The sequence below is a fragment of the Hordeum vulgare genome, chromosome 2H (assembly GCF_904849725.1).
Source record: "Hordeum vulgare subsp. vulgare chromosome 2H, MorexV3_pseudomolecules_assembly, whole genome shotgun sequence".
NCBI lineage: Eukaryota > Viridiplantae > Streptophyta > Magnoliopsida > Poales > Poaceae > Hordeum > Hordeum vulgare.
In genome coordinates, this window is record NC_058519.1 from 473,020,231 (window position 1) to 473,033,048 (window position 12,818).

The 12,818-nt window shown below is 46.0% G+C and overlaps 1 protein-coding gene and 1 pseudogene across 1 annotated transcript; one reads left to right on the forward strand and one right to left on the reverse strand.

Moving 5' to 3' along the window:
- Positions 1–2,380: 2,380 nt before the first annotated feature.
- LOC123426709 (G-type lectin S-receptor-like serine/threonine-protein kinase At2g19130) lies at positions 2,381–4,979 on the reverse strand. Its single transcript, XM_045110578.1, has one exon. The coding sequence runs from the start codon at positions 4,874–4,876 to the stop codon at positions 2,468–2,470; it is 2,409 nt and encodes an 802-aa protein (XP_044966513.1). The 5' UTR covers positions 4,877–4,979; the 3' UTR covers positions 2,381–2,467.
- A 1,531-nt stretch (positions 4,980–6,510) lies between these two features.
- LOC123426710 lies at positions 6,511–8,921 on the forward strand (annotated as a pseudogene).
- The last annotated feature ends 3,897 nt before the right edge of the window (positions 8,922–12,818 follow it).

A 12,818-nucleotide genomic window follows, 5' to 3' on the forward strand; every position in this document is an offset into this window, starting at 1 on the left:
CTACCCCCATGAATGTGAAATTTTCACCATCCAACTATCCCAGCCTCTGAGACGTGCAACATTATATGTTCCTTCGTCCAACTGCCTAGCAGACTTTGTGCAACTTCGTTTGTTGCCCCCGTCAACCGAAACTATATATCCACAAGTAGTTAGGGGAAGGAGTTGCACATCAAGTAATAGGAAATTGGCTCGAACAACTGATTAGGTTGCACAAATCACTAGTAGGAGAGGTGGGGCAGGATGTGTCAATTGTAAAAAAAATTACACATCCACGAATAGGGACAAGGGTTGCACATCGACTACTACATAGTTGGTCGGGACAAGAGACTACTTGCACATCAAGTTTTCATGGTTGCTAGGTTGCAACCTCATGTGATGTTAGATCATGCAGCTCCAAAAACTGGTTTTGAGAAAAATTGCATCCTGTAGTACTAAAGTTGCACAATGCAGTACTGAAGTTGCACCATACAACATTAAAGTTGGCATAATTTTTTTTTGTTGAAACATACCCATGCGGGGTCTAATTTCAAAGACCTCGTCGCGAAGAATCCAACGATGAAGACGGATCTGAATTCGGACGCGCGATTTGAAAGATATGGCTTTTTCAAAATTCAGAAAACCGAAATAAATGCCTGTGAAGCTGTTTCTTTCAAACCGAACTAATCAGTGTGAACACGTTTAATGCTAATAGCAACATGCACTAGCAGACAAAAAGATAACACACACATGGCTGTGAAGCCTGGTCGCTCGATGAGATTATTGAGCTCGCGAGCAATAGTGTGTATTTCCGTTAATGTTGACGTGTCTCGTCGCTGCTCATTCAACTTCCAAAATTATTCTTGTTGTCATCCTACATGCTCGAGGACGAGTATGAGTTGAGGTTGAGGATGTTGATATTCACTAAACGTATACCACCACCCTCTTTCTTGTTGACCGCGTCGTTCGATGACTTGCAAAGTCGGCCACCGGGCGACCTCTCGTGCACCCTCACCTATTGGACAAATCCAATGCAATTTTTCTTTTCTTTTCTTGTCTCTTTCCTTTTTTGTGTGTGTAGCACGTATTTATAATAAGTGACATGGATGATAGATGATGAGGCTTGTGCAAGGGTTGTTCAACGACTCACCATGGGAGGAGGAGGAAGATAATGGTGACTCCAAAATGGCCTTAGTGACGTTAATGGAGGAAGGGGGAGGGAGAAATCTTAGAAACAGTTCTTAGTCGGGTAGCGTCGATTGCATGCAATAGAGATGGAGAACTAACCTACGGGGTGGATGGGCATTACACTAGGAATTCCCATCATCCAACCATCATACTTAGAGTTGTTGCCTCCAAAGTTCTATGGATTTGACATTGTTACTTTGGAATGTACGGATCTCAGAATGACCTCAATGCCCTCCAAAGATCTCATATTCTTGCAAGGCTTGCTGCCGGGTATGCTCCACCTTGGAACTTTGAAGTCAATGGTCACTAGTATGATAAGGGCTACTACCTTGCAGATGACATCTACCCCTCATGGTCCACATTTGTCAAGATAATTCCAACCCCTGAAGATAAGAAGAGATCTCACTTTATCACGACACAAGAATCCATGATAAAAGATGTTGAGAGAGCTCTCGGTGTGTTGCAAGCTTGTTTTGCCATCGTCCGTGAACCTGCTACATATTGGCACACAAAAACACTATGGATGATCATAGAGAATGAGAGAGACCACCACATAATTTGGATTTTGATCCCAATGGGGAACATGCCACTTCTGTGTGTAATGCATCTAGACTCCACAACGTTCTTGAAGTGCATCTGGAGAACCAAGACCGACAAGGTCATGTGCAACCACATGAAGACCTTGTGGGGCATCAGTGGCAACATCTTGGAGATTAAATCTTTCAGTTACCATGATGAACTCACATGTTTATTTAGAATATTTGATTCATTATATTTGGACCCTATGTTGTGTTTGAATTTGAATTTGAATTTAGAGTTTTGAAAACATTGAGTTTGAATTGTTGTTGAAACGTTTGCATAATTGACATTAAGGTTTGAATTGATATGATTGGAAAATTACTCGAAATGGGATTTCAATTCGCAAAAGGAAGTGAAAAATAGCAAGGAATGGTTCTAGGAAACTAAGCTTTGGGGATGGTTAGATGGCACCTTCTCAATACCCAGGAACTTTTGGGACTTTGAGTTTTGGAGATGTGTCTTTAGACACTAATTTTTGAGAATGGATCAAAGTTTCTCGAAGCTCGTGTTGCACCCAAGCCACGGGAACACTATGTATTTTCTCCTCATGCTACATATAGTTGTTTCAAATTGTTCCACTTGTACTACTCACACACAAGGTTGATCATATAAGTATATTAAACATATTTTTAACAAACAACAACTTCATTTTTGTCACATGGAAATTACAAGTAATTCATGGATTCCAGAATCGAAATATTCCCTTGAAAAATAACAATATTTATTAGGAACATATCGAATGTGAACTTCCCCTGCCGCTCATAGCTTGAAGTAACCTTGGCATCGGGGGCACACTGATCTCAGCCAGACCCTCGAGAATCTGAACTACTTCTCCCATTGTCGGTCGATCAAACTCATCATCTTGGATGCACCAGCACGCAACCTTGCAAGCTGTTCCAGCCTCATCCAGATTGACATCGCCATGCAACATGTGATCCACCAAGCTACCGACGTCGCTGCCTTCGAGAAGCTTTTGTGCAACTTTAACAGGGAAATAAACACCATGTTCGCCGCCGCAAGAACACGGTGCCCAAGAATTTCTTCTCCCAGATATGATCTCCAGCAACACCATGCCGTAGCTGTAGACATCGATTTTTGTTGTGACCGCCACGCCGCTGATCCATTCAGGCGCGAGGTACCCCGCAGTTCCTCTCACCGTGGTCAGAACCCGGCTGAAATCCCTTCCCATAAGCTTGGCCATCCCGAAGTCGGCTATCCTCGGAGCAAATGAAGCGTCAAGGAGGATGTTTTCTGGTTTAATGTCACAGTGTATGATGCAGTCTTGGCAGCTGTCGTGCAAGTAGGCCAATCCTCTAGCAATTCCAAGGGCGATTTGGTATCTGGCATGCCATGGCATTGTGGCATTGCTCTGGAATAAATGGAGATCGAGGGACCGATTTGGCATGTGCTCATAAACAAGTAACCTCCTACTACCTTCGCAGCAAAAACCAATTAATCTGACTAAATTGATATGGTGAATGATCCCGATGGAGCTCACCTCCGCCCTGAATTGCTTCTCTCCTTGGTTAGCATGGTCAAGCCTTTTCACTGCTATGGTTGTCGAGTCACCCAGAGACCCCTTGAACACACTACCAAAGCTGCCTCCTCCGAGCTTCTCAGAGAAACTTTTAGTTGCGCGTTGCAAATCGGCATACCGGAACGCGGTAATACCATTGACACCTTGAGCATTTTTCAGTGTTCCATCAGATAACTTTGTTCTGTTCCTCCAAATCATGATTAGTAGGACCAGTGCTGCTAACAAGCCTAAAGAAGCAACAGTTGCACAGATGATAAGTATTACATTGGGTTTTCCTCTTCTGCTAGCCTGCTGACTGGGAAATTCTTTCGCGGCAAGGCGAAGGTAAAGAGTCTCTCCATTTGTGCTGGAAGTGCCACTGCATTGATGCTGTCTCAAGTCAAGCAATTCGCCGTGCCAAACAGAGCATTCGCCCTTCACAAAGGAGTATGCAGTACAAGAACAGTTACCCAGGCAGATCTGTGCACACTCATCAGAACCAGCAGTAGCTCGCTTGCTAGGATCATTCTGGGGCAATCTAACACATGGCATGGGGTAGAACCTGTCTGTCGAACTTGTGCTTCTGTTGCTACAGTCTAATGGAGTGTTTCTCAAGCACCCACTGGTTCGATCACCTGGTCCCCAGTCTTCCGGTGATCTCACAGCGAAGCCCTTCATACAGTTACAAGATGGCAGCGCGTTGTCATCGCAAATGGTGGAAGGTCCACAAACTGCGTAGACATCACACTGAGCTTTGGGTTGGGCAAACATCACCATCCAATTCTGTGAGCTTTCTAGCCAAAGGTTCGTCTTTGCCTGACCCAAGGGGTCCAAATAATTACGGATAACGGTGGTTTCATCATGCAAGGTATACATGAAGTACTTCTCTTGGTCATTGTCGACGAATGTGAAATTTATAAAATAGCCGTTTGACATCTCTGGCATCAAGGCAAAGTATTGGCCGTTCCAGGCACCGCTGTACCAATACGGTATGGAAGAGTTCAGCGGTGCAAGGAGGAACTGGTCGAGACCGCTGGGGTCTAACTCCTCATGGTATGCTCCAGTGGCTGGGTTGATCAAGTTCTTCCAAGAAACAAGGCGGCGATTAAGGCCGGTGACCTTGTCATACCCAAGCTTCGCCCCGGGCAAAAACGTGTCCGTGGGGTAGTCAAAGCTCTGCCAGAAAACATCTGATGAGCTTGGAGAGCTCTCCTGCAGGACGAGATTCCCAGTGTTCAGGAGAACGGCAATGGTGTCAGTGGTTGTGACTCTTGCTTGAGAAGACCAGATTATGGAGCTGCTAGACCTGTTCAAGATGACAAGGTTGCCATCCCCGGAGATTGTGAGCTCCAGTGAGGTGATGTTCTTGATTGGGTCGTCCCTATTTGCAACCCACACCGGAGTAAGTTTTGGGACTGTGTTGAACCATATGCCCATGTACCAGTTGGAGTCGCCGCCGGTCTCGAAGAAGCCGAGAGCGTACCTGCCATTCCGGGAGACGATCTTGTCACCGCCGACGAGCGGTTGTGCGGCGGAGATGGCGTCCGTCGTGGCAGAATTCGCAGGGACGGCGTGTAAGGCGAAGAGTGCGGTGAAGACAAAGAGGAGGAGAGGCATGGTGAACCAACCGAGGGAGAGGGGTAGCTTGCAGTTGCAGAGACCGCAGCTGCTGTGTAGTAGGGTGGGTGCTGGGTTTGCTCGATCGCCATAGCAAGAAATATTTAAGCGTGGTGGAGTAGTAGTCAAGCACAACGGCCAAACCAATGGAGTGAAAAAGGTCGCTGTGGAGATGTGAGATTCAGACTTAATTTAGTGAGGAACTGCACAACTATTGGATTGGCAGTTTCATCGAAAACTTTGACGCTCCGCCTCACGTCTAGTCTTTCTTCACCAGATCTAAGGCGTGAGATGGATACATGTCGCAACTATTTTCATTGACAGCGGAGCAAAAAAATGTCGGTATGCGGTGATTCAGGTTTAATTTAGCAATGAAGTGCACGACGTCCACATCACATGCAACGATGTGGTCGTCAAGCTGAAGCAATCTGATATGCTATGTTTGTAGAATGCCAGAATGCATGTGAGGTATGTCTACAACTCCACATCGACAACCAAAAAAAGAAACTCATTCTTGTCTTTGTCAGACAGATAACAATGCTTGCCGGCCTGCTGATTGCTACAAAAGGCGTGAATTAAGCAATTTTGGCTGTATACTTTTGGTGCAGATACATTTGTCAGCAGTCCAAGTGTCCAACTGCTCTTGCGTGAGGTTTGACTGACGAGAGCGTGGGTGAGCAAAGCTTACCAACTATTCCTCGATGTCTGCTTAAGCAGTCTACATCATTCGACGCTTGATACAGCCTGCAGGTTGCACCCCTCATACACAATTCTTGGATGGCTGTCCACATCTCTAAGACACAGTTTTATATAGCCAGTTTTCTATATCTATACCACTATATAGTGTGTCGATAGCTTTAAATATTAGACGTTGGATATGCTCCATCCAACGGTCTAGAGATGGCAAATCCCAGCATTATCATCCCTTGGATAAAGTTTACAACTCATAGGATTCTGCCACGTGGCCTTCTAACTGAACCCCCAACTCTACCATCTCATGTGTTCTAGAAGTATCTTTCCACATGGTCATTACTCACTCCTGCGGAAACCAGGGAGCCTTTGGTTAGTGGGTCTACCCGATGGGAGACGGTAGCGAGGGATATCTTCAACCGGTTTGGATGGCAGTCCAGTAATAATATAGAGAGTAGTCTTCTAGGCCTATTTTTACTGGTTGTGGCACCTTTTTCTTTACCTTTATATTTAAATTAATTTGTCGGAGACTTTGTGGAACTACGTTTTGTTTGCCTTTTATTAATAAAGGGGCCGTATGTATCGTGTTGATGCAGAGGCCGAAGGTAATCCTTCTTTTCTAAAAACAAATAAAAAGGAACTAGAACAATCTCGATTCTAGAGAGGTAAGAACCAAGTTGGATCTTGTCCAATATGATTCTAGGAAAGGAAATACATATTTAAATGTATTTTTTCATGCTTTTCTCTCCCTAATAATAAAGCAAATAAGGTTTCTGATAGTCCGTCGTGGCATTTTTGCGAAAACATCCCCGTCGTTTCGGGTAATTAACCCGCAGTCCTGTTTTAAGTGGATACTTTGAGAAAGCGTTTCGTTCTTACACAAAACCCCCTATAGTTTTGCCTACTCAACCCACGATCCTTTTTCACGTGAATCTGGATAGGGTCAACGCGGCGGCTCGAGCGGCTGGGGCGATGCGGCGGCTCGAGCTCCCCCTCCCCTCCCGATCCGGGCTTGGCGTGGATGGATCTGACGGCGGGTGTGGCGGGAGCAGCAGCTCGACCACAGCTCCGGCTCCCTCCAGCTGGAGACCGAGATCTCCATCAGGGCCGACGACATTGGCGCCGCCGCCGCCGAGGCCGAGGCACCTCTGCCGTTTATGCCGAGGGCGCTTGCCAGGCTGAGGGATGCCGACGGGGAGAGCCTGCGGCACGAGGCGGCGGCGCTGAGGCTGCAGAAGGTGTACAAGAGCTTCCGCACGCGGCGACAGCTCGCCGACTGCGCCGTGCTGGTGGAGCAGAGCTGGTGGAAGTTGCTGGACTTCGCGCTCCTCAACCGGAGCTCCGTCTCCTTCGACAACGAGAAGCAGGAGACGGCCGTGTCCAAGTGGTCAAGGGCCAGATCCCGGGCTACCAAGGTACAACACAACAAATCTCGCATCTCAAACACATCTGGTCAGCTGCCTTTATCTGAAACCGGCAAACATCTGAAACAAATATTTTGTCAAATTTGGGCGTGTTTTCCTTCAGGTTGGAAAGGGGCTGTCCAAGGATGACAAGGCGCAGAAACTCGCATTGCAGCATTGGCTCGAGGCGGTGAGTGTCTCCTCATTTCTTTTCTCATATGCTGCGATTTGTTCATGTTCTTACTGCCATAAGTAGTTATGTTTTATTTACCACGCAATGAGCTGATGTTGGTTGGTATTCAAATTGTCATTGGAGATTGACCCGCACCACCGCTACGGCCACAACCTGCACTACTACTATGATTGCTGGCTCCATAGTGAAAGCAAACAGCCGTTCTTCTACTGGTGAGTTGGCTCATTGAACACATCTCTGAATTGTTCAACCAACGAATGGAATGTGCACTTATGATCGCTAAAAATCCAGGCTTGATGTTGAAGAAGGCAAAGAGATCAATCTTGAAGGCAAGTGCTCCCGGTCCAAGCTTCTCAGCCAGTGCATCCAGTACCTCGGTCCGGTAGGTAGTGTTCACAATCATTGAGTGGAGGACTCAACTGAGCAGAGGTTATTGCAACGCATATGTGGTGGCTAACAGGGAGAGTGTATTTAAAATGTGCACAAGGAAAGAGAGGACTATGAAGTCGTAATTGAGGACAGCAAGTTCATGTACAGGAAAAGCCGGCAAATAATCGACACGTCCTTCGGCCCGAGAGACGCAAAGTGGATCTTTGTTCTTAGCACATCTAAGAGCCTGTATGTTGGTCAGGTAAATATGCAGTTATGTTGGTCAGGTAAATATAATCAATTGTAGAAATGTCAGTTCGGTGTGTAATACGAATGAATCTTGCCATTATGAATTGTAGAAGAAGAAAGGTAAATTCCAGCATTCTAGCTTTCTTGCTGGGGGAGCTACTTCTGCTGCTGGGAGACTGGTTGCTGAAAATGGGACACTCAAGGTATGTATGCGATTTTCTTATGTGCAAATAGCTTTTACATCCAGTTTTATCAGGTAACGTGCTGACACCATCTTCTGAACTTTATTGTTGACAGGCTATTTGGCCTCACAGTGGTCACTACCGCCCCACAGGGGAGAATTTCCAGGAGTTTAAAAGCTTCCTGAAGGACAACTTGGTTGATATCACTGATGTTAAGGTGAGCATCCTATAATATGATTCAGACAAAAAATACACATCTCCTCCGTGTCGATACATTGTAGCACTGTGGTCTTACTACATGTTTCAAATTGCTGCAGATGAGCCCAGCAGAGGAGGATGAGGAATTTTGGGGTAGCCTCAAAAGGATCGCCTCGGAGAACGACAAATATGAAGATGACCCTATTGCACCTGAAGAAACTGGCCCTCTTCAGAAAGCACAACTTGTTCAAACAACATCTACAGAGAGCCAAAAACGCGAGGAACCAACGGTGGCAACACCGGGTTCATCAGAAGATGCCAAAGCTACTGAAGCCTCCACTAGCAGCCACATGTCTGAAAATGACCTACAAAGGGGTGAGCAGGCACCGGTGCCGCTCGAGAAGATCCTTGAGAGGATCAACTCCAAGAAGGACATGAAATCATACCAGCTTGGCAAGCAATTGTCCTTCAAGTGGTCAACCGGGGCAGGCCCTCGGATCGGGTGCGTGCGCGACTACCCTTCGGAGCTCCAAGGGCACGCACTTGAGCAAATGAACCTGTCACCAAGGTGCGCCACCGGGTCTGTGTGTACTCGGTTTGCCTCACCACTGAGGCAAAGCTTCAACTCCATTGTGACAAGGGGGTGTGAGAATGAGACGTCCACGTCGAGAGGAGAATTCCGGTCACCTCTTGTAACGACTAAGATGCGGTCCTTTCCGATCTGGGGATCGAGGCCCCGAATAGGAAAAAAGTGCATCTAAGCGTTTCGTAAACAGGTAACACATCACTAATAATAATAAAGGTAGACAATTCGGGATTCAATTGTCTTCTCATAAATATCTCAGAGTACATCACAGATACAATCAAGGTAGTTCCGCTATGGACTACAAAAAATAGAAATGCTATGCTACCCTGCCTGCAGGCCCACGATCATGACCACGCCTCAATCCTCCGGATAGTTCACGTAAAGGCGGTCTGTCTCCTCGTCGTACTGCCACGCCAGCTGAGTGCCGTCGGGATCATCTGTCTCTGGGGTACCTGTACCTGTTGGGAGTTTTTTGGAGGAATCCGTAAGCCACGGGGACTCAGCAATCTAAGACCTTGGTGCCAGAACTAGTCAAGTTATTAGGTAGGGTAAGGTGAAGTGTATAAAGTTGCAGCAACCTAAGCTTGATTTAGTGGCTAACTTACGTAAAGCAATTATGAAGGTGGTCTACACTAGCGATCGTGATTACCTTATCACTAAGTGATCCTGAACACCTACCTACGACATTCATAACCCCACCGTGTTCCCGATCGAAGAGAGATCTTCGAGGGGGACAATCACGGTTACGCACACAGTTGGCAATTTTATTAGCTTATGTTTAAGTTCTCTAATACCGGATGTTAACAAAATATTCCAAGTTGCCACATAATCGCGGGCACGGCTTTCCGAAAGATTAAACCCTGCAGGGGTGCTCCAGCTAGTCCATCACAAACGTACACATGCCGCAAAGGCATCCTCTATCACGAATCTCGTGATCTCGTCGGATTCCTTAGAGGAAGACCTCAACTCTGGGGGAAACCAAAGCTTCACTGGGATTCCTATACGCAAGATATACCGCTAAGGTAAGACAAGGCTAGCAGGACCTCCTGTCGTGTCGACGACCCCGATAAGAGCCGCGTATCTCAGTCTCCGGACACGACGGATGAGCGACGCGTACAGTGGCCTGATAGAAATCTCTCAAGTTGCCTTGAGTTGGCCCCGCACAATGCTCTAGTTTGGACCAACACTCATGAGGAGCACTGGCCCGGGTTGTTGATTAAATTCCTCGGGGTAGCTATTCCCTATGCAGTTTATTATTTAGTGATTAGCAAATTAACACCAATGTTGGGTCCTGCCGGACAACCCTTAGCACTACGCGATTTATTGAGGGGGTCCCCATAACAACCCCGAACGTGTTAGGAGCGATCAATATGGAATCAAACACCGGTAGCCGGTAACCAAGGCGGCAATAACAGAACAAAGCACCCGGAAAAAGGCTAGGCCTTCCGTCATTTACCAAGTATATAGGTGCATTAATTAAATAACAGAATTTAGGATAATGATATCAAGCTCATGTTTTCACATGAGTCGAAGCACCTGCATCTAGCAACGCTAACATTAGTAGCTGAGCAAAGCCTACTTAGCCATTCAAGTTTGCTAGGAAGGGATCAGTGTATGGGTTCATGGCATATCAAGAGGCAATTTAATTCAGTGGTAGGCAGCGAGCAATATGACATGGAAACGCAAACTAGCATAACAAGTCTAGAGATGGAATCAAGGTCATATCATCTTGCGTGTGATATCCTCAACTTGGAATGGTTCTTGTTCGTCCTGCACGTACTCTCCCGAATCCACATACTCGTTCTCCGATCCCGGTGCTACCCAACATAAGAATAACATCCAATGAACAACAACACCTCAAGATGCAACAAGCACATGATGCATGGGATGAAAAATGAGCATGCAACACTATTTCTATCACTAGCACAAGCAAAAGAAACTACTACAAGTTTCTGGACAGAACTGTACACTAAGCTATTTTGACATGCATGAGAATGACATGATCAGATGCGTCTCGTGAAAACGATGCAAAACCATATAAAGAACATTACAATCGGAGCTACGGATCATCGGGAATCAACGAAACAAGATATGAAGCCCTACGTGTAAGAATCAACACCACACCCTCAAATGGCACAAATCTGGTATTTCCAGGTTGCCAAGACATGTAACAACCCAACATGAATGGATTGGAGCAAGGAAGAACACCACAACATCAACTAAGCACCCACAATCATAAAAATGATAAAACTACACAATCTGTCATAATTTGCATCTTAGCACTTTATGAGCTACATGCAACATAGCTACAGCCCTCCAAATATGACAGATAATATATGTGGCTGTAGCCAACCAAGGATACTACAAGCACCAGCAAGAATCACACCAAAAGGAATTAAACACAAGAAGACACAAGGCTGCAAACTTTCCCAAAACCATCAGATCTCAGGGACTTGGTGAAAATTCCTGCACCTGACTTTCTGTCTTTGTTCTGAAGCTTTCTGACAACAACAAAAACATAACCTACAGGACTCCAAATGAGATGAAATTTGACAGGGAGCTTCACAAACATATCAGGTCCAAATTCCTAGCACTGAACTAAGGCTAGATCACAACACAATGACCAGCACAACCTCATCTACAGGAGAAGAAAATGTTTCCAGATTCCCAGACTTCGTGAAATTCCAGATTTCACTAAGCTGGAATTTTCAGCCACATGCCCACTTTGTCTAGGCATAGCTTGCACACAAGTAACACCAAGTGATAAATGACACCACTATGGTGTAGAGCAAAACCCCTACTACTATCACACAAAAGCTCATGCCCTTGGGCTCCACCTATTCCATGGAAACAAAGAGCAAACTTGCAACAAATCTGAATATGTCAACTCTATAAAGTATCCTAATGGCAAAACTAACTTCACCACTAGATTCCTTGGGAGATTCTACCCCAAAATCATATATAATATGTGGGCACTTACTTGGAACAAGTGACCACAAATTAAGGGAGAGGAAACTACTCCAAATCATGCCTAGTGAATAGGGCACCATTTCATGTAGTTCCACTATATCAACAATACATGGTTGAGCTCATGTGCACAATGACAAAGTGACATGAGGGTTTGAACCCCATGTTTGTGTCATGCACATCAACTTCACAACCCCTTCTCAGTAAGACACCCACACATACACATCATGCTCTCTCTCATATTAAACATGAGGATGTGCACAACTTACACATGGGGCTGTTTTACCACCTACACATCACACCACAATCTCATCATAAGCTCTAATACACCAAGAACAACATAAGGGAAACCATCAAGCAAAAGAAAGTAAGGTTACACTCACTTGCACACCTACACTAGCAACACCTCATGTGTGTGCAACACACACACTCACATGCACATCACCTACTGTCATCTAACTAGCCACACAAGCAAAGATCACAAGCCATCTCCATACCATCAAACACTAGGGTAGCATCACCACACACACACACTCACATGTGGCCAACATCATGTGTATGCACACACATCACATACACCACTCACATGAACACACACATGCACACATGATATGGCACTACTTATTGCAGCAAAGGATAAAACTAAATGCCAAGCCAGCTATGGATTGTGGCACAAGTATGGCATCAAGCAAGAAGGCAAGAAAAAATAGCATGGAAAAAAAATAAAAGGGGCACCCTGGGTTTCGAACCCAGAACCCACTGGTTGCAACAACAGAGCCATACCACTCTGCCACAGCCGTACTATCGACAGGGAAGGGGGTGTGTACAGGGTAACAAGTCCCTGCTGGCTACTGTACCGAAGCAAACGAGGAAAAAAATAAAAGGAGCCGGGGGGGGGGGATCGAACCCACGCCCTCTCATCAGGCAACAACACACTGCTACCACTAGGCTACGGCTCGACACTTGACAGGTAAGAGGGGGTAACTCTGAAGAGCATTCCCCTCTTCATCTCTGCTGCCCGACGAACGGCCGGAACATGGGAGGTGCTCGCCGGTGTTGTGCTGCAAATCGAGCTGCGGGTCCTAGATGGAAGGTTGATGGGGCA

What these genes read in the sequence shown, in the direction of transcription:
- LOC123426709 (XM_045110578.1), bottom strand. Translation starts at nt 4,876, where the DNA reads ATGCCTCTCCTCCTCTTTGTCTTCACCGCACTCTTCGCCTTACACGCC.